The 25,561-nt window shown below is 41.3% G+C and overlaps 1 protein-coding gene across 1 annotated transcript; it reads right to left on the bottom strand.

Annotated features, from left to right (window-relative positions):
- Positions 1–1,629: 1,629 nt before the first annotated feature.
- On the bottom strand, positions 1,630–24,620 carry LOC309342761 (putative lysosomal acid lipase/cholesteryl ester hydrolase). The gene is made up of 18 exons (XM_081863588.1): positions 24,544–24,620; positions 22,525–22,618; positions 21,509–21,707; positions 20,587–20,696; positions 19,859–19,995; positions 18,237–18,383; positions 17,435–17,521; positions 14,084–14,220; positions 13,272–13,349; positions 11,604–11,694; positions 9,750–9,843; positions 7,573–7,771; positions 6,856–6,965; positions 5,912–6,048; positions 4,792–4,938; positions 3,671–3,742; positions 2,222–2,287; positions 1,630–1,884 (listed from the first exon to the last, which is right to left on the bottom strand). Exons 1-18 carry the CDS (start codon positions 24,550–24,552, stop codon positions 1,657–1,659), a joined length of 2,142 nt encoding a protein of 713 aa, XP_081719714.1. The 5' UTR covers positions 24,553–24,620; the 3' UTR covers positions 1,630–1,656.
- Positions 24,621–25,561: the final 941 nt, after the last annotated feature.

Here is a 25,561-nt window from a genome sequence, read left to right as displayed (position 1 = left end):
TGGTCTGGTGTGTCTTATAGAGCGAAAAATACGGGAAATACAATTTTAATTAAAAAAAATATCACTATGGCTGTAATCTACCCTCATTGTTCAGGAGGGCAGCCAGAAGTTTTTGTTTCCTTTGTCAATTTTTTATTAAATTTTTAAATCTTTACATATAAATTCCAGATTCCAAATGTGTTATACATTTCTCCTCTGCAGAAGTTTTTTGAGAGGAGTGCAGGTGACTTTACCAGGCAGGTGGGGAACAAATTTCCTAACATTATCTTGCAATTCAAGCCCACATTTGCAGTATATTTGTAATGATTTGAGCTTAAGAACAGCTTGAGCTTAAGGCCTTTTTTTCAGCTGGAACTAACCGGAACTCAGTTTTGTCACCTTTCAGGTCCCACGGAAGACTGTGCAAGTCCCCAGGGTCTGGGGAGATGAATGTGAGCCACATGCAGTTCTAGGTATTTTCAGAAAAGTTGTGTGGATATTCTACCAACAAGCCCCTCACCTAGCTTAAGTTCAAAGTCTCTCCAATGAAAATGAATAGAGGGAAATGTTGGTGTTGTCATTTTTGCTTAGGTTTTTTGTGAGTGTTGTGAATTTTTGAAACGAAACACTTGGGGTCAACACCGCCCTGGATATAACTCCACATTGTCCCCAAATGAAAAAATGTGCTCCCTAATCTCAGACACAGCAGAGGTTAATTATGATTAGTCTAGTACGATGTACTCTACAGGAGTAGAGATCATCACTGCACATTTTCAGGACTGAAACATGCATTGCAAATGTGTTTTGATGTGTTCTGCCTCAAATGAAACCATCATTTTTTGTGCGTTGGTTGGGAAACCTGTTCCTTTACTTTAGAGTATAGAACTGTTTTGGATAATAAAAAGTTAAATTGATTTTTTTGAGACAGGAAGACTGCATTCAGCAGGAAGCAAGTGTTCTTCAAAAGTTTTTTTGTGTTTTGTTTACTTTTTGGCAATGGATCTGGGTGCAATCGATGCATGAATTCAAAAAGCTTCACATCTCCATTTTGGCAGAAACAGAACACAATGTATTCATTATTCACACTTTAGAATGTTCAGGGAGATGTACTTGCATTTTTATGTACACAAATGCAACTTAATTTTGACTATGTACTTAAGCTTACTGAGAAAGCAATAAATCTCAGTGACTCGTTTCAAATGTCTAACTAGACATTTGTAAATGTCTAACCGTTGTAGCTTACTTGTTTTATCACATATATTTGTCACACTATTATATATTTAAATCAAACACTAGTCTAGGTTGTTTGAAACAAACCCCTGTTTTTTCCAGGAAATTCAATAGGATATAATGTATCACTCTACATACGGTACCTTCCTGATGCAATAAATAAATAAAACTTCCTTGCTCCTTACATTAATACCTAGTGGTGCTCATACCTGGGCCTGGGTCTAAAAAACTTATTTTCATTTCAGTCCTTTCTGGAGCTGATTTTCATTGCGATCCTTTCTGGCTCCCTTTGAGAAGGGCTGTCTAGGAGGTTTGCAAGCAAGGCCAATTTAATAATCAAAATGAGGTGACATATATTTAAACTTTATTTCTGAAGATTGTGGGGATCTCAGAATCCCACCTTGATTTCACCATTAATAGAGCAACAATAACCAAACAGTTTCCCAGCTACTTCTCCATCAGGTCAAGTATTTCTGGGTACATCAGCTGAAAAGCATCGAGGCCCCAAATGAAATCCCAGTGGTTCCACTTAGGGAACTCTGTGTCATGAATGAGATTAGTAATTCGAGGCCGCAATTCTGCAATTTCCTTGGGCTGCGAAACCCAGTCCTGTCCTCCACTCCACATCGCTGTTGGGATGGTGATCTCTTCAATTCTGTACAAGGGAGGAGTTGTCTAAGAAGAGACAGATAGATTGAATATCACCTAGATACATGCACACATCTGCAGCTTAAAAAAAATAATCTGTGAAATTGCACACAACAAACTTTCACCAAAGTAAAACCAAGTGATTTTAAATTGGGTTCTTTTATTGGATTATCAATAAGTTGTGAAAATCAGAAGTAATTTGAGGGAAGTGTGGACTGCTACTTGAACAAGGATGGTGTTGTGTGGATGATGCACAAAAAATGCACAAAAGGGATGCATCAAATCCAATTTAAACTGCCCCTTTGTACACACCCTCACTTTTAATCCCCTTTGCAGGCAACACAAAAATCCAGCAAATTCCTACCTGGTTGTATATATCTATGTTCTTTGAGCAATAGTCAAAATATCTGAATTGACCTGCCATAGCTGTCTATAAAACAAAAGAGAACAATAGATAGGTGAGCATACAACCTGCCAACAAAATTGAACAACAAGCAAAGCTAACCCAAGAGGAAGTTGTTAGGAGAGGGCACTCACTGAGAGTATCTTTCACTTTCATTTCATTTAACATTTAATTTGTATACCACCTTTCTATTTTACTATACCCAAGGCGGTTTACAAGCTGAAGAAACAAAGAATGTACACCTTATAACACCTTATAACAATCTAAGCCAACACAAAAAATGTGATAATAAAACATAACTTTGAAATAAGCAACTTATATCGAATAAAGTAATATTCAACAATCCATTAGAATAGTATAGAATATTAAATATCAGCATATAAAAATTAAACAAAAACCCACCCTTAACAATTACAATAAATAATTTCTAAACTATCATCAATAAAAACAATGGCAAGCCACAGTGCATAAAATAATACAATACAAATTGAGAAGCAGAGACTGGAGGGTGGGGCAAGGCAGGTGGAAGGAGGCCTTGCCTGATGAAGTCTCTCCCCTCACAGTTCTTCCTCTAAGCACAGCTCCCTTATGAGGACTCCTAGGGCTGGAGGGTGGAGCAAGGCAGGTAGAACGATGGTGATCGCACTGGCAGTTGAATCTTGCTGGAACTCTAGCAATGGAGAGCAACTTATGCTGCATGTGAGGGCAGCAGGCTAGCTTAAGGGCCACAAGGCAGCCCACACAGCCCACACAGCTCTCTCCTCCAGCACTTTGCTTGATTCTTGCACACTTCCCACTCAAACAAATGCTGTGGGCCAGGCTAGTAGCTGCCTCTTTTCCTGCTCACTCAGCCAAGGACCTTTCTTAATGGTGTTCTCTTTGATGTGTTGGGAGAAAGTAAATAGGCAAGACTTCCATACCGCCCAGTTTAGCAATAAGCAAGCATTACTGCTACGGGGGCACAGGCCTAGGAGAGGGCCACTGGCTTAAATATGAGGTGGGCCTCTGCTGCTGCACCTCCAGCACCTACCACCTAAGTTGACAGCTTCACTTTAACTCATGGTAAGGCCAATTTAGGCAGTTTCTGGGTTACAATGGCTTGCAGGTTCTGGTTTTGCCACTGCAAAATTGGGGACTCAGCTATACAGCTGCAAATATAACATTAAAAGTTTGTTTTAAGTGCATTATACAAATTTGTCACTAGATGACGATGGTGAGCTTATGTAAAATTCAATACATTTTTCAAAACGTTTTTCACAGGTTTTTTTTATATGTGTCATTTTACACTGGAAACTCAGCTACAGTATATTCTGGCTCCCTTCTATTCAAAAATTATCTAAGTTTTTATAAGGCAGACAACATTCAACAGAGAGAAAATGAGAGAGAGAAGGGAGATCTTGGTATCTCTACCTGGCCCCAGTGGATCATATTTTTCACAGAGGTATAATCTGGGAATCGTGATACATATACATCAGTCCGACTCTGTAAGGGAATGGTAAACTTAGAAGTCATTTCACTTAACAAAAACTCTTTGTACTGGACTGTTGGCAGAGGCTAAAAGCAGATATATGTTATTACATGTTTTTCTGAAGTGCAAAACTGATGCTGAGGAAACCCTGACATGCAGTTCATAGCAACTGGTACATCATGAATGAGTTGTGTGAACCAGCTGGCTGCCTGAACTCCACAGTTCTAGGATTTTATGATTCAGATACCTATGAACAACCCTTCAAATGAATAGCCCTTATGTGCTGCAAGGAGTTGGATCATGGCTATCTGGCCTATTTTCCCAACCCTGGACGCACCTGTTGTCTGTGCCCACCACCACCCACCTGCCCATTCAGTGACATGTCCAGAGCTCCCTGATGTTATATGGAGTCTTGATTCGGCCAGGGTCTCCCCCATCTTTGCTTGTGGGCCTGCAGAGCCCCTTCTTACATTTGACAAGCCCCATCTGCCCCTCACTTCCCTCTTCAGCATGTGCAGAAACTGCCTTCTTGAGCATTGGACCCAATACTGGTCTTGTGCACTCAGTCTGCCACAGCCTGTCTATGCATGCAGGGGAAATCTCTAACTAACCAAAGGTTTGAGACCCTTTGCTTACCCTCACCTGGTTTAGCTGGCCAGGTGAAAGCTGACTGTATGGTGGGGGGACCAATGGTGTACAAACTACCCCAGAAGGAGCACGACGTGTCCCCCAACAGAAGTACTAAAGGTAAAGGTAAAGGGACCCCTGACCATTAGGTCCAGTTGTGCCTGACTCTGGGGTTGCAGCATTCATCTCGCTTTATTGGCCGAGGGAGCTGGCATACAGCTTCCGGGTCATGTGGCCAGCAGAACTAAGCCGCTTCTGGTGAACCAGAGCAGCGCACGGAAATGCCGTTTACCTTCCGTCCAGAGCAGTACCCATTTATCTACTTGCACTTTGACGTGCTTTCAAACTGCTAGGTTGGCAGGAGCAGGGAAACAGAAGTACTACCTCTCCTTTAACACTCCATACACCCCAGTCATAAATAAATGAAGAGACATACCGCATTTAGATTTTTTTCATTGAATCCACTGACAAGAAAAAGAGCTTGTTTGCAGAGCTCATCTACTGGGTGGTGGCTGCACTTTCGGGCCAGAAGGGCTTTCAGTTTCGGACTCAGCAGACAAAATTCCTTTATGCCAAATATAGCCTGCAAAAAGCCAGAGATACTTCATAATCCCAATCTCTCAGTAGCATTTCTTAAATGGGGCAGTTTAAATGTCCCTGTAGCTGGTTCATATTAAGTGTTTTTTTGTTGCTGATTTGTAAAAAGGTTTTAATCGCCAAATATAAAAATTGCAAAGTTATCGCATTAAAAAACATGGAAAAAAAGATGAATCTATTGGATTAATATAATTTATAAGTTATTCTTTAAAAGGTGGAAATATTATACGTATCTTCCAAATGATTTATTGCACTGATTTTATTTCTTTTTATTTTTGAAAAATCCAAGGAGCAGTTAAATAAGGATAAAGTCAAGACCATGGCTCTCTATAGGTTTTAACTTCAGAAAGGTTGGTTGCAAGTTGATTTGACTGACTGATTTAGTTTGCACTGTGTGGGTTGGCTCTCCTAATATATCCATGAAGCTCAAACCTTGCCATTGCTTGTCTTGCACATCTTGGTAAAATGCAGTGACACTAATGTTGTGACAGAAGCTCAATGACACCAGACCACACAGTAGACCAGACACTCCTGCCATTTCCACAACTCTATTAATTCTCCTCCAGGCTTTCCCTTTTTTATATCCTTATAAGGTGAGCCAAAACATCTTGTCTGGTCTTCTGTGTTATGATCCTTGGTCTTCTTAATTTGGACTCTATATATCCAGTCTCAAGAGGGTACTTCTTTAAAAATAGTTTATCCTTCGTGCTTTCTTTTCTGTCATTTGATAGCCATAATAACATTTTAGTGAAAAACAAATTGCATGTATGTCTGAAAATTTAAGGGTGTTGGAATCTAAATTATTAATTAATCCTCCCCCCAAAAAACCCATGTTTTTCCAGCTAATTTACCTACAAAAAAAAACTGGGCTTGAGCCATAAAATTAGACATCTCCCATTATGTCATAATGTCAATTAGAGCTTATGAAAATTGTGAAAAGATAATGATTGCACACATACCTTCACCAGTGCTGCTGGAAAGCGTATGATTTGTAGTGGGATGCTGATAGTGTACTGCAATGTATAGGAAGGGGCCAGGGCAAAAAACATCTTAATTTTTTCAGCCATTTGGGGTAATATAGAAAATGCCACAAAAGCTAGAGAGGGGGGAAATGGAGATTCAGTTTCGCATCCCTTAGTTTTGAATTTAAGTAATGCAGCATTTATAGGCAGACTCTTACTTTAAAACATAGTTGAGCAAAATTAACATTCATTTCATGTGGCACAATTCTTTTTCAAAATGGAAGAGTTAGACTACATGCAATATACAAAGCTATTTTATAGGAAAGAGCCCAGGATGGAATTGGAACCTCACTAAATGACATAATTACTACCATTGCAACAAAATGACATAGGCTTTATGTCAGATGAATAGATACATGGGCAGAGTTGGAAAGCCCTCTATCCTATATATCAAATTTATTTACTCTCAGATTCTCATTTTTCCAATCTTAAATTCAGTTCTCCTCATTTCTACATCAGTTAGAAATATTTGTTAAGCCCGCATGGAAGACTCTCTTAATGTAATCATGCCCCTGAAAACTCACACTTCCCAATTATGTAGAAAATGTTCCCCACACATACACTTTCAGGCTCTATAAAAGGCTTATTGAAAAATCAGGAACACACAATCCCACTCCCCCTTTCGTGCATTCAAATAAATATCCAAAGAGTACTATGTTTCTTATAAAGACAGCAAACATATCACAGGTTCTTGGATAACAAAAACTTCAGTAGATATCTGGTGCCATCTACAGTAGATACCTGGTGCATTCAAAAAAATGACGTGGTTTTTATGCCTTTATCCGAATTCTGCATATGACCAAGAACTAGTTCAACATTGGACCATCCCATGCCAAACTGGCCCTCTATAGAGTGCATGCCAAGGTTTATAGTTGTCATACCCACAGAGCATCCTTGAGAACGGCAGACATAATAGATGTTCTTCTGTCCAGTTTTCTGCAGAATGAAGTCTGCCATGGCAGGAAGGTCATAGATGCCCATCTCATGAAAACTGAAAACCACAAAACAAAGTAAATGAGAATTAAGTGCACTCATAATCTTTGGTTACAAGCATAAGCTCTTTCTCTAGAAAGCGCTACTAAGCATATTTAAGGAACAAAAGGGAAGATTAAGCAGAATTTACCATCAAATACCTAAAATTAGAGGACAAGATGAGGGGAAAGAGAAACTTACTAGGGCCAGCTGTGCCCAGGCTGCGATACAACAAATTAACACTAAAACCATGAGCACATTTACTACGAAGAAGGTTTCTGTTTACAGAATCACAGCAAAGTCAGATGGTAAAACTTTTCCTGGACCATAAAATCAGACTGCCAATGAAGGGATTGCAGTGAAATCATTTCATGGATGTGTCTATAAATTTTATGGCCTGGATAAGAACTAAAAACCATTTAGCACACATATAGAATTACTTTAATGGCTGAATATAGCCCGACATTAGCCTTCATCAAGTCTATTCAATGCATAATAAAGTAGGCAAGGGTGAGCATGCTTGAACTACAAAATAACATTGAATGCCAAATTCCAGTCACTCAGCTGCAAAAGAATAAATCTCATTGAATGGTGAATTCCAGTGATTACACACCAAATAAACTTACCTAAAATCCCAGAATGCTGCTTCTTCAATTGAAAGGTTTTGGTGTCTTCTAGACCAGGAGTTTCCTCTGTTGTTTCCAATCCAAACATCATATCCAGCATCTGCTAATATGAAGCCCAGGCTCTGATGCGGCAGATTTGTGACCCAGACGCTGCCTTCCATGGTCAAACAGTGCAACAGCAGTATAGATGATTTGGAGCCTGGAAGTAAAAAAGACATTGATTGATTGATTGATTGATTGATTGATTGGCTGAGTGACTGACTGATTAGTACCTCCAAAACACAACACAAGATACAATATTAAAACTTAATCCAACATGGAGCAGTAGGCTTGGGTCTAAATGTTGGGTTTGGATGCAAGGAAGATAGGCTCCAGTTCCTGTTCAGGTGGGAAGCTAAAGTCCCAATATTACATGCAGAAACATTGGAACTGAACCTTGAAACCTAAACCCCCTTTCTTTCTTTTTCTTAAAAAGAGCTAACCCAAAAATTCTCAGGAAAGAACATTTGATCTGTTGTTGGTTTTTTCCTCTTGTCTTGTCTTGTCTTGTCTTGTCTTGTCTTTCTTTCTTCCTTTTTTGGAGCGCCTAATAAATAGACAATTTTAGTCCTTCTGGAAAAAATATTTGTTTCCCTAGTTTTGCTGCCCACAAATACTATGGAGGAATTATATACCACTTCCTCCTGAAGCAGCTATCTATTTCTTTATAACTTTTATATGCCACCTTTTTTCTGAAGAGCTCTAGGCACTGTGAAAAGTCCCACCTCCCACATTCGTATTAGAATCACAACAATTCAATGAAGTTGTTTAGGGTAAGAGAAAGTCACCCAGGAAGCTTATTGGTCGATTGGGGATTTGTACCTGGGTCTACCTAGTCTTGGGCCAAAGCTCTAACCATTGCACCACACAGAGTTAATAGAGGTAGAGCAAATCAGTGTTCACTGAAGGAGGTATGCTGCACCATCAGGTATTCTAGCCATCAGGCTCTCTTCCTGCTCACAACTGTAGATAGAGCATTTGGGCTGGATTCAACTAACCCAGCGTGCTTGCATAAGCCAGCTCAAGGCATCCCATTAACATAATGGGGCTTTCCCCACACCAACACTCTGTGCCTTCCCAAAATCATCTGTGGAGAACCTCAAGAAAAGCACACAGGGAGGAAGGGAGGGAGGGAGGAAAAATTGCTCTGTCTAGCAATTAGAAATGTTTACGTTGCTGAGAAGTTATGGAATAAGGACCTAAAATTTACTACTTGCTGTGAGCTAAAAGAGAATTTCATGAAAAGGATGTATAGATGGTATTTGACTCCTACAAGACTTGCAAAAATGTATAAGAGCACGACTAACATATGTTGGAAGTGTAAAGTTAAAGAGGACACATTCCATCATATGTGGTGGACGTGTAAAGTAGCTAAGGACTTCTGGGAAATGATTTATAGGGACCTGGAAAAAATGTTCAAAATAACTTTTAATAAAAAAAACCCGAGGTTTTTTTATTAGGTTTAGTAAGAGAAGAATTACCAAAAGATAAGAAAGTATTGTTTATGTAAGCGTCAGCAGTGACAAGAATATTATATGCCCAGGGATGGAAAGAAGAAAGAGCCCCATTGAAAGAAGAATGGAAATTGAAGATGATGGATTATGCGGAGATGGAAAGGCTAACCAGGAAGATCAGGCACCAAGAGGATAACAAATTTAGCAGAGAATGGCACAATTTTATTGAATATATCAAAGAACACTGTAAAAGTTTTAAAATAGTAGTAGGATTTACATAACACTTGTAATTTAAAACAACAAAGGATAAAAATGAAGTATAACAAATTGGAATAAGTTAATTAGATGCAGTTAAAAGAGAAAGAACTTTGGAAGCCAAGGGAAGAGTTCAGGGAACCCCATAAACGTAAGGATTTGATTATGGGGTTTTTTTAAATTAAAAAAAATAGTGGTGTGTGTGTGTGTGTGTGTGTGAAAAAAAAACCCCTGTGCTTTATTTTTGACACTTTGAAAAAAAAAATTAAAAAAAGAAAAGAAATGTTTACACTGCTGGAAAGATCAGAAGAGTACATTCCTCCCCATGTTTCTTTCCCAGACCAGACTTCATGTTAGTGGTCATTACTGTACAATGAAATGAGTCACAACAGAGTCCTTGAGACATTGGGTCTCATGAGCTTTCTGTACCCCCTGGGATCCTGTTCAGGCTCAAATAATAGCCGTCTTCTGTAAGGACCTCATACTCTTCCGAAGGATATCCCCAGTACTGGATTATCTGACTCTGTAAGGATACAAAGCCACATGTTAGACCATTTCCTCCACCAGTAGAGGTTTAAAAGTAATTGCTAGAAGCCGAAAGTTTTCGCCTAAAGGCTCATTTCCAAGCATTAAGCATGGATCCTTCCTGACATGATCAGAATGGCCCAGGAGAGCAATGTACGAGAGTGAAGATTTGTATTTGTATCTCTTTGGATATTTGGGGAAGAATGAGCCAATACCTGCAAAGTTTATCAGCAACCCCTTGGGGGGAAAGGCAGCACAAAGAAAGGTGAAAACAAAAAGATCCCTGGAAAGTACAAAGTGGAGATTACACAGAGGATGCAAAAACAAAAGCAACTTTAATACAGTTTATTTGAGGAGGAAACCATGCAATCGTTTGCTGCTTGTCAATAGAACAGAAACTAAAAGCGCAGTACTTGAGAAATGACTTACGTAGATAGTTCCTGATACAGCAAGCCAAGAGGACCAATACACCACAGTAATATGCCAATATATGTTTTTTCCACTCCTCAGGGGTGGTTCATTTTAAAATGGCTTCCAAAACAATGCAGATGCTCCACTGCAAGACTGGCCCGTGGGATACGCTCTAGTTGTTGCTGGACTCCAACTCCCATCAGCCCCAGCCAGCATGGATAGTGGGAGTTGTAGTCTAACATGATTTGGAGAGTACTACATTGACTCCCCCCTGTCTGAGTGCTTTCTGGACCAATCCTTTCACAGGCAGGAGGATAGCTATGCCAGAGCCACATACCCAGCGCCAGAGCTACACACCCATTGCCAGCAGATAACATCAAACTTACAGAAGCTTTGCCAGCATCAAGAAGTAATTACAACTGGGCTTCTTTTGCTGTGTTCAGGCAAGCCTCAGGCTGCCACCCATCTTGGAACACTGCTTGAGCTCTGGCATGTTCTCAGTCTTCAACTTTTCTAAGTTGAAGACCAGGCAAGTTTCCAATCTGAGGGACTACTGTTCACGTTGTGGACAAATTGTATTGCAAATTATGCTGACATGCTTTTATGAGTAGAGCGTGTGCATAAGGAAGGGTTACCAGACGTCCCCAGTTCCTGAGGAGGGCCCCCAGATTTGCAGATCTGTCCCCAAACAAATTCCATCCCCAGAATTTCCCCAGATTTGAAAATCTGTCCCTGGGAAACCTCAGTAGCCCAGAGCCAGCCTGGTAATGCAGTTGGCTCTGCCTGGCTTCAGAAGCTGTTCGCTGCTGCCCACCACTGCCAAAGGGGAACCAGGGACATCCAGCGGTGCACATCTCCTGCCCCCTTCCCCATTTTATTTGCCAGATTGGGGGAGGCTTGGGAGTCACAGGCAGGTGGGCGCTGGCCAGAAGGGGCACAAGGTGTGTGGTTTCTCTGCCAGGCAAGGTGCAAAGCCCTTCTTTTGCACCCTGTGAAACATAAATGTGCAGAGTTTTTTAAAAACAACAACTGGGCAACAGCTGCCTGCCTATGACTCTCAAGCCTACCCCAATCAGTCAAAACAAAGGAGGAAGGGGGCAGGAGATCGGGGGAGGCTCAGGAGTCATGGGTGGACGGTGCTCAGTTGCCCAGTTTTTTAAAAACTGCGCATTTATGTTTCACAGGGTGCAAAAGAAGGGCTTTGCACCTTTATACAATATGCATGCATGCTTTGGCCCAGGGTCTTTTGCCTCACCATCCCCACTACTGACTCCCTGCTGCTACTCAGCTTTAAAAAAAAAAATCAAAAAAATCATACAATATTCATACAATATTCAACTTACTTACAATATTCATAAACTGTTCAGGATTCGAGTCTTCTGAGCTCACTGCTCCATGTACTGCCGTCATGATAAGCAGTAGCCACATCCTTGAGAACCTGCAGAACAACTGGATATTTTAGATAATATAGGGGAAAGGTTTACTGAGCTTACTTATTTAAGAGAGTTTTTATATGGCTGAGTCTTCAAAACCTCAAAGCAGTTTACAAAGAGTAATATAAAATATCTATTAAAACACTGTTGAAATCAGATATTAAAAACAAGTTGATTTTTCAAAATTTCAAAAAATAAAATGTAATAAAATGAAATTACATGTTACAATGTATGTCTGGGTAGTGGTGCTTAAATAATGGGTTGTTGTTTTTTAACAGGCACTGAAAACAGCAAAGCAGATGTGCTTCCCTAATTTCAATGGGTATGTCATCATGCATCATCTCTCAAAGGGTCACTTCCAGCCCTATTTCAGAGCATATGGCACCTAGATCCTGTTTAAAAAGAAAAATAAGTCAGAATGCTTCTTAATGCCAGAAGCATTCAGCACAGTCAGAGGCAGTGTGCTTCTGAATACCTAGGAAGGGGAAAGAGAGGCGGGAAGAGGGTTTTTTATCTATTAAAAAAAATCACTTGTGCCATTCAAAACTGGAGAGAACAGAGTTAATACCAGTGATGTGTGTAACTTGCATGGACCATTTGTAGTATTGAAAGAGTACCTGAGTGTAGAGCAAACCTAGTTGGCTATGCCAACTTTACCTTTACCAACATTTTGTTTTTGCGGCAGTTGTAAAATAAGCTGTGATAGTAGAAGTTTACATATGTTCAACATTCGCAGGCAGAAAACACTTCTTTGCTGCTTCAAAATAATATGCCATTTTAGTATCAGGAGTTGTTTTTATGTTATGTTATGTTTGGAGGGCTCCCCCCCCCCATACCCAATGGAAACGCTCATATATTGGGTCAGTTTGTGCAGTCAATAAAATCAAGAGCTACAATGTTTATTAGATCATACAGATTTAGACTATGGATGCAGAGAAGGGGGTGTATAATTAAATGGGCTTTTTTCCAAAAAAAAATTGTTTACTTTCCTACTCAAATTGAAATACTGCCCCTCAATGAGGCCAAACTTAATCACAAAATGTTTAGGGGCATGCATACCCCTGTGTCCCTGCAGAAAAAAAGCAGTAGGTCTCTCTCTCACACACATACACAGATCTAACCATGTAAAAAAGAAAAGAAAATTTGTGTGGAAGCATGCTAACTGAATCCTTGCATCTGAAATACTAAGGAGTAAGTATTTGGCAAAAAAAAAGCCAGTATGAATGTCATCAAAAACTTTGCAAATCAGAATTATTATTGTTAAGAACATAATTGGCACTTTCTGTACTTTAATTCCCCTCTGACCCTGCTTTCATATAATCACATGCAGAAAGCATGCATATACGTACCTGCAATAATAATAATAATAATTTATTATTTATTCCAAGCCACTCGGGACAACATTTCATGCATCTCATGAAGAATATTTTTGTCCATGAAAGTCTATGTTTGTTAAGTCTTTAAGAGACTACAAGACTGTTTGTTGTTTAAATATGGACTCTGATAGTTTTAGATCTCAAAAGAAGTCTTGGGATTAGATTTCATACACCTAGCATTTTGAGTAATCCAATGCAGAACTCACATGAACGATACTTTCATTCCTTCCACTGTTCTCATTTCACACACACCTGCCCAAATAGAAGAGCAGGTGTTGATGCACCTTCAGGTGAGTGTTTCTGATGAATGCAAAAGGAAACCTGAAAGTTTCCTTCATAAACACCTCAAGTCATCCAGCCCTGCTCATTTACTCGGCACAGCATCTTTCTTTTTCATTATGTGTACAGCTTCTGGTGTGTGTGTTGTACCTAACAGTGGGATGATCTTATCAAATGTACCTGTTTAAGGTAGCAGACTATTGGCTGACTCAGAACCCAGTCCACAGAGTTTTATCAGGCTTTCTCCCTAGAACCTAAGCATAGAATTGCAATCTGGGAGTGTATTCACACATGATGTTTTCTCTGATTGTCCCATGAACATCCAGTGTACTCTGAAGTAGCAAGTTCTACTTCAAGTCCCGGTGGTGTTTAATGTGTATATCATTAAATAACAATTCACATCTTCTGTAGTGCTCTTGTTCAGATGTGGGCCAGTGAGGGGAAATAAACTGAGCTTGAATCTGGAAAGATGAGGGCACTGTGAGCAAGACAGGAGTTCATGTGTCTGAGAAATCGGCCAGTTATTCTGAAGGAACAGCTACGTAGCCTGAGGGTGCTTCTGGGTGTGGCTTATCACTGGAGATCCAGGTGATATGGTGACTAGGAAAGCTTTTCATTGACTTCAGCTGTTATAACATCTAGAGTCATTTGTGGACGGAGATAGCTTGGCCACAGAAGTTCAGGCACTGGTAACTTCATGACTGGATGACTGCAATGTACTCTGTGTGGGGCCTTCTACTTGATGCAGAAACGACATGTAATGCAGAATGCTGCCAAACAAGAATGAGAATGAGTCCACGTGTTACACCCCAGCTCAAAGATTTGCACTGGCTGCTGATGTATTTCCAGGTCAAATTCAAGGTTTAACATTAACAGCTGGGGAGCACAGTTTACAAGCACCATGTATGTTCATTCCATGGTTGCAAGGTTTCTGTTTGCCAGCATTTATATTCTAGAACATCCTGTTCATTGATATTAGGCAAACACCTTCAGCGTATTGTTTTCAGAGCCTGCTAAAAATTCTGGGTGGTATTAACCTTACAGGCACTGTTGGCAGAAACCATGCAAAAAACCAAACCTTCCACTTGTGCAATGGGGATTTTGACCCTCTGTCCTTCTCCAAAATTGGCATGGGGGGTGTGGGGGTTCAGGGAAGCCCAAGTACAGTACACAGGGAGAGAAGATAGGGGGTATTGTTCCCTCTGGCAAGCTGAAATGCTTGAGCAGTTGGAAAGTCCGCCATACCACAATGTTGAGTTCCACCCTCTTGGCTTAAGCAGACCTACCCAAACATGTAATTCTATTGCAGTCTGCATGCATTTCATGCTGGGGTTCTGTTCCCGGGCCCCATACATGTCAGCACAGTGCATATAAGAATGTCCCATTCTGTACTGCACTGCCCCCATTCCGCCTTTAACGTGACATTTCTGGTGGCATTTTCATTCCTTTCTGAGTTCAGCACTGTGCACAAATGCACAAACGTGTGTCTTTCAGATGCATGTTAATCTCTCATTGCCTTATGTATATTTGGCTTAAAAGTGATATAATTTATATGTTGCTAGATTTCATACCTGTTTCTTTTTAATGTTTTGTTTTACTTGTATTTTTAAAATAAGATTTCTATTTTTTTATTTTAAACCCCTTGGAGCTTTTTGTAGATTAAGCAGTATATAAAAATGTGTCCCTGAAAGTTTTCTACAAGAAATATCAGCCTAGGTTTATGAAAATCAAATCTACAGATAAACAAATGAAGTCAAGATTTAGATGAACTTGTGCTGGAGGAGACTCTTGAGAGTCCCATGGAATACAAGAAGATCAAACCTATCCATTCTGAAGGAAATCAGCCCTGAGTGCTCACTTGAAGGACAGATCCTGTAGCTGAGGCTCCAATACTTTGGCCACCTCATGAGAAGAGAAGAATCCCTGGAAAAGACCCTGATGTTTGGAAAGATTGTGGGCACAAGAAGAAGGGGATGACAGAGGAAGAGATGGTTGGACAGTGTTCTCGAGGCTACCAGCATGAGTTTGACCAAGCTGCGGGAGGTGGTGGAAGACAGGAGTGCCTGGCGTGCTCTGGTCCATGGGGTCACAAAGAGTGAGACAGGACTAAATGACTAAACAACAACAATATTTCCTTAATATTTGTATGCAAAAAAATTAAACTATGTCCAATCTATTGCCAAAAGCCATAGCATATGCAATGACTCAATCTTTTATGCCTTTGCAACATTTCTATAAAAAGTATTAGCTCACATGAACACAGATGCTATTGTCTTGAAACATTGTTGAAAGAAGCTGCATTCCAAATGGTTTGCCCATATGTGTTTGGACCTTGAAGAGTCTTCTCCTTGTGCATGGACCTAGTGTTGTAATCTCAAGCCTTGTCAGAGGAATTTGCCATTCTCCAGGCACCCGGCTTGGATTACTTGTTGACCTCCCTGTCTGCGACTCCCGGCAGGATGCAGGCGAGGTCTCTATCGGCGATCCTCCTCAAACGTGAGAAGAACACACCACTCTTCCCTCCTCCCTGTCTTCCCCAGGAGGGGGAAAGAGACAGACAGAAATGTATTTACATGCCTTTATTTCTGTCTATGCAGCAGTACAGAGAAACACGTCTGCACTCTCCAAACACCAACAGCAGAGAGAGAGACTCCACCCCTGTACATCCAGTACAGGTCAGATGACACACTGAGCTAACATCCGGTGCTCAGTACAGTGAATAGACTGTCCCTTTGCTCCCACGGTACAGTCCCAAACATCAACATCCTGTTTGGCTTTCCAGCCAGCTGCAGCTCGCTGCGGCATTGCTCCTTTTTCGTAACACTTAGACCTTCCTAAAAAATATGGGGGAGGTTGCTTCTAATTAACAAAAAAATAACAGCTCTCTGGGTTTCCAATTAAACCTTAATAAAAAGTTGGAGTTACCATGCAGCATACTGTATATTACTGTGCAGGTCCAATTTGCAATAAATAAATAAATTCCACAATGCAGCAGTATGCAAGACCCTGGGGAAAAAAATCCACTCTAAATTCTTATAATGCAATTTATTTAAAAACCTAAAAATTAAAACAACATGTCCTTGTTTCATAAAAAAAAGTTGTGTACTCACCAATGTTGGTGGACTGATTCTCAGAAGCTGATAACTGATATAGAAGTCAACTGGAAAGTGTACTCTAGCCTTCTAGTGCTGATGAATTTCAGGGCTAGCCCAACACATTTTGCTACCAGAAGCAAAAGACAAGATGGTCCCCTTTGTAGACAAAAGCCTTCAAACTGGCAACAGGCCAATACCCTCCACTACACATGAGGGTAGGAGGTGAGCTTGAGGGTGCAGAGTAGGCTGCATGAAACACACAGCTCTGTCCAGGGCCATAGCTAGGGGTGGTGAGGTGAGCCCCCACCAGGGGCGCAGGCGATGGGGGGCACAAAATCAGCTAAAAATATGTCCATAAATATAAATATTGATTATTACCTCATAAGGAGGTGGGTGGAGCTGTAGGACGCAGGTGGCGCTGTGGGTAAAACCTCAGCGCCTAGGACTTGCCGATCGCATGGTTGGCAGTTCAAATCCCCGCGACAGGGTGCGCTCCCGTTGCTCGGTCCCAGTGCCTGCCAACCTAGCATTTCGAAAGCACCCCCGGGTGCAAGTAGATAAATAGGGACCGCTTACTAGCGGGAAGGTAAACGGCGTTTCTGTGTGCGGCTCTGGCTCGCCAGAGCAGCTTCGTCACGCTGGCCACGTGACCCAGAAGTGTCTGCGGACAGCGCTGACTCCCGGCCTATAGAGTGAGATGAGCGCACAACCCTAGAGTCTGTCAAGACTGGCCCGTACGGGCTGGGGTACCTTTACCTTTATTGCCTCATAAGAAATGGTTTTTAATAGAGGATGAATTGAATGGGTAGAAGGGGGTTAGAGGAGAGGCGGAAATAAGAGCTACTGTATTTTTTGCCCTATAGGGCGCACCTAGTTTTTTTTTGGGGGGGGGAATAAAGAAAAAAATTTATTCCCCCCCCAGGCACGGGGGTGGGGCGGGGAAAACCTGAGCTTCCCCCGACCCCAGCCCCCAGAACTGGCTGCTATCCGCAAGCCTCGGGAGCCCGGCGGGAACTCCAGTGGATTAAATTTTTCACAGAAGTATAATCCGGGAATATTGATGTGTACACATCAGTTCGGCTCTGAAAGAAAAGGTGCATTTAAATCTCCTTCCACTTCAGAGGTTTTTGCAGCACAAGCTGCAAGAAACAGTGTCTGCAGCTGTGTGCATACCAGGCTCTGAAAGACCATACAAAGACCATCCCCCTAGAACTGCAATTTCCAGCACCCTTAAACTACAGCTCCCAGGTTCTTTGGTGCTTGCTTTGAATGAGCTTTAAAGTTTTGGTGTGTATGGAGACATAGTCTTGTGTGCATGTGTAGCATGGCTTCCTGGGATAAGCTAAGGAGGGATAAGTGCTGTGCTGATCCAAAGCAGCCACGTGCTATTGTATTAGTTGCTCAAGTGTATTGCTGATGGCTCAAGGAACACATGTATAGATAGGTAACTGGCACCCCTTTAAGAAGTCATAAGTCCGTCGTTCTTAACTTAGAGTTCACAGTGATTCAGAGGCCGTGACATAAACAACCTTTGGCTTTGCAGGAGCCACGTCAGACAAACTCTTGAAAGTGGTCTTATTTTCCAGCAGGTTAAAATGCGTACACCTCAAGCTCGACTTTGTAACTTCTTTACTTTGAAATCAAGCACCCAAAATAATCAATTTTATTATTTGTGCTGGAGAGTTTTCCTGATGCTTTTCATATTAAGTATTTTTATTGCTTGAATTAAGCCTATTTGAGCAGTGTGAATAGAAAAGTGTATAGTAGGAGGGATATTTATCAAGCACACATAAATACCGCATTTAAATTTTTCTCGTTGAATCCACTGATAAGTAAAAGAGCTTGTTTGCAGATTACATCAACTGGTCGGCAGCTGCACTTTTGAGCCAAAATTTCTTTGAGTTTGGGACTCAGCAGGCAGAATTCTTTCGTGCCAAATATAATCTGTAAAAATCCAGAGACTCTTTACATGGTGAACCAGTATATTTCCTAATACAGCAACAGATGTTCATATTATAATTTTAACCAGGATTACAGATTTTGCTGTCCTGACTTGATCAAATGCATTATTTACATAATTACTAATTTTATTTACTTAATTCCTGCATTGCAGGGGTTGGGTTGGTGACACTCAGGGTCCCTTCTATCTCTATGATTCTGCTATATTTATAGGCCAGCTTTCAGTTGTGAAGGCTTCCAAAACAACTCACAACAAATTACCCATGCTTTGATGATGACTCAACTCATTCTATGTATTCTCCTCCATGCGGATGGGTAAGAAAGTGAAATCTGATCTAGCTCCCTCTTCTGGCAGGTTCGGTGTGGACAATGAAGGGTTTAGAGCTAGGCCCTAAATGGCCCGAGGCATCTTAATGCTGAAGAGTTGTTTAGCCAATCACCCTCTCACAGCCAGTTGGCTCAAAGGAATGTGGGAGGGGAACTACTCTTGGGCCCTGCTGGCAACAACACCTCTAAGCTAAGATGAGACGAGGCAGTCAGATATGTCATTGACATACTTTAAGATAAGCAGGTAAGAACGAGATATCAGCCAATTGACTGATCTGGTCCTTGGAGTCAGGATGGAAGGCAGTTGCCCATGTTCAACATTGGAACAGTCTCCCTCAGGAGGTTGTGGACTCTCCTGCATTGCAGTGGGTTGGACTAGATGACCATTGGAAGTCCCTTCCAACTCCACAATTGTATGGTGCTATGTAAGCTAGACAGTGGGAGATGTGTCCTCTTAGCTCTTGCCCTGCTGCAGGGGTGGAGTTAGACAACTTCTGCTTATTACAGTTCCCTGTAAATTAAATAAAGTTGTGGCCCATTTTTATACTCGTATGCTTTCCCCTTAACATCATTCCAATGTGTGCGTGTAGAGGGGAGATGAGCGGATCCTTTGCACCCTGCTATTTTCATGGTCCCACTATTTCTCTGTCAAGCTTCCTGCTCTGTTCCGCCTCCAGAGGCAGAGACAGTGTGCCCAGAATACAGTGGTACTTCGGTTCTTGAACGTAATCCATTCTGGAAGACCGTTCAAGTTCCAAAACATTTGGAAACTGAGGCAACTGAGGCAGGAATATCAGGTTCCACCCAACACTGATAGTGCCCAGCACACGCGCATGATGTCATACATCGCCCCCGCCGTGGGAGGGCATGACAGAGCGACCCACCACAGCATGCAAAACATTGGGTTGCCTGGCAGGGCACCCACAGAGAACATTTTGTGGGTGCCTTGGCACCCGGTGCTCCAGAGATTGCATCTATGACAAAAAGTAAATGAATTTAGTTTTATTTTCCCCTACAAAAGCTAGCCTTGCTTGTTTATTTTTATTTTCCTATAAAACTTGGATAAGAACACTTGACATTACTGATCTTGTAAACCCTACATGATAATAAGAAAATCACCCTTTTACACATACCTTGAACAATGTGTTAGGCATACGCAGCACTCGTATAATGGGACTTATACTGAAGTGGAGCGTGTATGCAGGCCCCATGGCAAAAAACATCTTTATTTTTTCAGACATTTGAGGGATTACAGAAAATGCAACAAAAGCTGGGAGGAAAAGATGATAAATTCCATTTAGCATTCTTTTAATGGGGAGGGGATGGTGTGCAAAGCAAATCAGTATTTACAGTCAAAAACTTGTAACCAAATCAGTAATTTAAATTGTCAACCTGTGTGTATATCGAATTAGATTGGGCAGTTTTCTAGACTCTAGATGCCTAGTACTGTTGATTGGTGTGTACCTTACCTGTTATGCAGATGAAAGAAAAGAAGGTAAATGGCAAAACTAGAAATATTGCTAAGGCCCTGCAGTCTATATACAAACCACCTTTATGTCTGGACCTCTTCACAGCAAGTCATTTTGAGTCTCAGAGTACAAGTAGGTTAAACAATGCAATAGGTGGGTGTTGTGCAACAGTGAATGTGATGACAGGGCCGATATTTGCATTCTCCAATCAGCCAGGATGAAGTTCAGCACTCAGCCTTTTCAGTTAATCTGATTCTTGGATAAAACACACCTGACATGTATTCCCCTGCATTTCTACTGCCCCTGAGTGTGGGGGGAGAGAGCAAATAATGCAGTCACAGACTACACATGTCTTTTTCACAGCTAAATGCCAACTTTTATCCTTCACATACCTACGGTGGATCCCTGAGCGTGGCCACCACAGTAGATTTTATCCCGTCCGGTTTTCTGCAGAATAAAGTCTGTCATGGCAGGAAGGTCATAGATGCCCATTTCATGAAAACTGCAAGTCAGGAGACATCCGTAATAATTAAGTGTGTGTGCTATGCTATGCTTACATGCACTGGCTATTTTAGCGAAGAAGATTAAATGATCTTCCGATAAATATGTAGAAAGAGAATATTTTCCAGGAACATTTGGTTTCAGGCTGAGTGAAAACAGTTTATGGTTACAGTCCTGGAGTAAGTCTGCCAGGAGGTAAGTATCCATTTATACCATCACTGACCTCATCACATGTCTAGTGACATCATTAGCAGTGTGAGAGTTTTCAGAGGGGCATTCCCTCCAAAAAAATGTCAAGCTCTTTTGCTCAGCCGAATTCTGAATCAAGTCAAGAGTAGTTCACCCATCACTACTTCTGAGTAAATATGCTTAGGATCAAACTATTCAGGACCAGGAGTCTGTCTTCAAAGTCACCTGTGGGAGATGCAACTTGGATTGAGACAGTGCCATGATAGAGCTGGGGTTCTTCTGACCTTTGACCCAATATTCATTAACCCACCCTCAATCAATCCTGCCACCCTCAATTATTTCTGGGATACTTTCTCTAAAATTCTCGAGATGTATTTCCAGTTAGTGTAGATGCACTGAGCTGAGTTTTCTTTCATTTCCAGAGTGTGTTCAATGCGTATGTCCTTGTGAACTATTGAAAAACATTTTGCACATATATAAAATTATTAAACTTTATCTCATATTGATTACACTTACACATCATCAAGTATACCTTGTTGAGTTATTTCACACAGGGGAGATCTTCAAAGGGAGAAAAACGCAACAATCCATTGAGTGCTGAATTCCAGTCTTTTCTGAACTTACCTGAAATCCCAAAATGCTTCTTCTTCAATGGTAAGGTTTTTGTGTCTTCTCGACCAAGAGTTTCCTCTGTTGTTTCCAATCCAGACATCATATCCGGCATCTGCTAGTATGAAACCCAGGCTCTGATGAGGCGTATTTGCTATCCAGTCGCTGCCTTCCAAGTCCAAACCATGAATCAGCAATATAGTGGCCTTTAAGCCTGGAAAATGAAAAAGCTTCAGAAGTTTAAACCTCTATAATGCTACTCATAATGCTCATACTAAGAGTGCAGCGTACAGTGGCTAAAATGTTTTGTATGTAAATGAGGAGGCTAGTTTCAAAGAGTCCTAGGTTTTCTTTTCATGGAATGGAAGACAACTGGCACTGTGTATGACAGAGAGAGAGAGAGAGAGAGAGAGAGAGAGAGAGAGAGAGAGAGAGTGTATACATGCATATCCACCCTAAAATTATTGGATCCAAATCAGAGTGCCCTCAGCAGCTTTCCCCCATCTCATAAATAGTTTTAGCAGCTTTACAGAAGAGGAAATTACAGCAGATGTAATTTTAGTCACATCTGCATTACATGGTTGTTTCATTTGGCATTGCACATCAATCACAATTCATAGTCTCATGACCTTTATCAACATTCTAGCCAATCGCTCACAGGAGGGCATCCTAACTGGTTGTCTGTCAGTCTGTCCTGCACTGCTGGTCCTCCGGGCTGCCTGTTTAAGACGGTACCAAGCGCACTGTCAGGAGGGAGCCAGAGGGAACCAGCAATTAATCGCAAGGAGTGACGTTAACGCTTTATTAGAAGAAACAGGATCAGCTCAGGAGTGCCAGGTCTAATAAGCACAGCAGCTCTTTTCGGTAGGCCTTGCCCTGATGAGGCAGTTGTAGAGACTGAAGGCCTGTGCCAGTAACAGTGTTGTTGCACTCTACATTGGTGGTGCTTTTTCCTTATTGGCCCAAACTGTGCTCTTTGAGGAGAAAAGAAGAAGGCTATTGTGCAAGAGGACTTTCATCCTCAAGTTTACCTCCTGGAATTCTGTTCAGGCTCAGGAAGTAGCCATCCTTTGTAATAACTTCGTATTCTTCAGAAGGATATCCCCAGTACCGGATTTTTTCACTCTGCAGGAATTAGAAAACCCTAACATTGGTGTGAGAAAATGAATTTTGTCCTGACTTTACTATGAGTCGAGTTTCGTCTGTTGAATTGTTCATGGGAACAAATACAGTGGAACCTTGGTTCTCGAACCTAATCTGTTCCAGAAGTTCATTCGACTCCCAAAACCGTTCAAAAAACAAGGTGCGGCTTCCGATTGGCTGCAAGAGCTTCCTGCACTTGCACTTCCTGCACGTTCGGCTTCTGAAAAACGTTCAAAAACTGGAGCACTTATTTCCAGGTTTTTGGTGTTTGGGGGCCAATTTGTTCACCAACTAAGCCGTTCAAGAACCAAGGCTCCACTGTATGTATTTTTCCACTCTTTGTATTCACATATGGGGGGGGGGGGTGAGAAGGCATCTTCCAAGTGAATGAAGACCAGCAAATGAGGAGCAGCAAACAGAGAGTCATAGCTCAAAAAATAAAGATCTTGTTTTAATATGAGGTACAGTGTACCATATTTTTTTGCTCTATAAGTCTCACTTTTTCCCTCCTAAAAAGTAAGGGGAAATGTGTGTGCGTCTTATGGAGCGAATGCAGGCTGCACAGCTATCCCAGAAGCCAGAACAGCAAGAGGGATTGCTGCTTTCACTGCGCAGCGATCCTTCTTGCTGTTCTGGCTTCTGAGATTCAGAATATTTTTTTTCTTGTTTTCCTCCTCCAAAAACTAGGTGCATCTTATGGTCTGGTGCGTCTTATAGAGCGAAATTGCTCTGAAACATTTTAAAGTATAGAGCAATATATATCTAATGAAACAAATCATGTGCTTCCAGAGAGGTTGTCATGCCAGAAGGGGCTAGCAGGGGCACTTGGATAAACATGTTTAGAAGCTTCTTCACAAAAGTGACCCCTGATAACACAGAGTGCCAAACAGCGAGGAAGCTGGTAAGCCAGTTGTAAGTAAGTTCCACTCAGACCTGCTCAACACAGGGAAGCCAGAAGTGGAGAGCTGCGGCACCATCTTCAGGCACACATTTTGCACTTGCATGTTCAGGCGAAACACTTGAAGAGGCCTTCTGTCATAGCATATTCTGAAATCTCTTTGGATGTAGAAAGTCTTTGGGGGGGGGGGGACTCAGCCATTTCTAAGAAACAAAGAGCTATGAGAATTTGCTTTCCAACACAAAAAAATGAGTTCCAAAGCTTTACTGGAAACAATCTTGAAATAGTTCCAAATAAACATTACAAAATGCAAAGCAGCACATTGCTGTTAAACCAGCAATCAATGTGGTTCTGCCTTCTTTTGGGTCTTTAATACAGTTCAATAAACTTTCCTGTCTCTGGTCCCATAGATAGATGCTAAGCAATTTGCATGTTCATCAGCGTGGACACTGGGTTCTCAAGTTTGACCTTCCTCCTATGAAAGATCTCTTGGTTTTCAGAATGAGTCATCGGTTAGCCTAAACACTCTCCTAGCCGCATTTACCTAGAGACAAACCTCTCTTGCCTCTCTAATTTGAAGAGAGAGAAAACTTATGTAAAAGTTTTCATTTGCAGACTTCAATGTGTATAAACTTTATATTTTATGCATATTGGACATTGCTGACAGTTCTTCAGTACTCTTGAATAAAAATAACATGGCCCAAGTTTCCCTGTTTGGTCAGGGAAGGCACCAGAATACTGCAGATTCACCATGAACTGGGCCCTTCTGATCCTATTAAGTCAAAATATGTGAATTTTCCCCAATGAAAGAGAGAGAAAGAATCAGTTTAATTGGGGGCTCACATAGTCAGGCACTTATGTAGATGGCCCAGTTCACTGTGACAGCCACCTGCAAGGTAGGAAGATTTGCTGCCACTTTCCACCACTGCATCCCTACCAAACGTGTGAGCCAGGGCAAACTATCACTAACACTGCTATAGTGCTGCTTTGTCTCAAGAGCTTAACTTACAATATTCATATATACTTCAGGATTCACTTCTGTTTTGCTCTTGGATTCTACTGGATTCACAGTGCCTTGTACAACCATCATGATGACCAGCAGCCACATCCTGGAACACCTGAAAAACGGATTATTTTAGAGAAACCTTTTTTCTTTTAGTGATGAAATGGATCTACTTTTTTGTTGAAAAGCTGCTGAACATGAGCCAGTCGTGTGACAGGGCAGTCTTAGGCTTCATTCACAGATGCAGTTTGCTCGGATCACAAGCAGCTAGAGCTCCACTCTCCTCTGCTCAGGGAGCATGCACTTCTTTTTGCATTTTAATTGCCCCCAAGGCAACTTCCACCTTTCTTGTTTTCCCAACATAGTTTCCTGAAAGTGAAGGAATTTTAAAAAATCATTTTGGGATGATCTAATTGAGAGTGAAGATGCAGTGAAGGAAACATTGTTTACCTTCTCACTGGAGAGGTACCTATTTATCTACTTGCACTTTGATGTTCTTTCGAACTGCTAGGTTGGCGGGAGCTGGCACTGAACAATGGGAGCTCACCCCATTGCGGGGATTCAAACTGCCGACCTTCCAGTCGGCATGCCCTTTATAAATTTACCAATCTATAAAGAAAGGGTTTCAGTCCATGAATGCTTATGCTTACGCATGTTAGAATTAAGGTTCAGCAGGTGACTGACATTTCCACTAGATTCAAAATAACAGTAATGCCCTTTATTCCAAGTAACTGAAGAATGAAAACTTTACAGAAAAGCAGAGAAATGTGAACTGCCACTATATAAAAACTCACATTTTTCAGAGAAGTGAATATTAAGGTGCATTCTGCTGTGATAGAGAAGGGAATTTTCTTCAGGGCTTAATTAAATATAACACATTATTGGTAATAATCACATGTAACACAACTATTGTCCAAATCTTCATTTACAAAGCCATATTTATTTTCCCCTATTATCTTTATTTCTGTTTTACTTGACATAAAGGGTTTGTGTTTTAAACCAGGCAATAGCTGCCCCCTACAAA

This window comes from Podarcis erhardii, assembly GCF_964252035.2.
Source record: "Podarcis erhardii genome assembly, chromosome: 5".
Lineage (NCBI taxonomy): Eukaryota > Metazoa > Chordata > Lepidosauria > Squamata > Lacertidae > Podarcis > Podarcis erhardii.
This window is presented reverse-complemented; position numbering and strand designations above follow the sequence as displayed.

What these genes read in the sequence shown, in the direction of transcription:
- LOC309342761 (XM_081863588.1), bottom strand. An exon ending in GAAGCATTTTGGGATTTCAG is followed by an intron (nt 20,697 to 21,508) that starts GTAAGTTCAGAA and finishes CCTGACTTGCAG; the next exon opens with TTTTCATGAAATGGGCATCT. An exon ending in TTCTCAAGGATGCTCTGTGG is followed by an intron (nt 6,049 to 6,855) that starts GTATGACAACTA and finishes CCCCCTCTCTAG; the next exon opens with CTTTTGTGGCATTTTCTATA.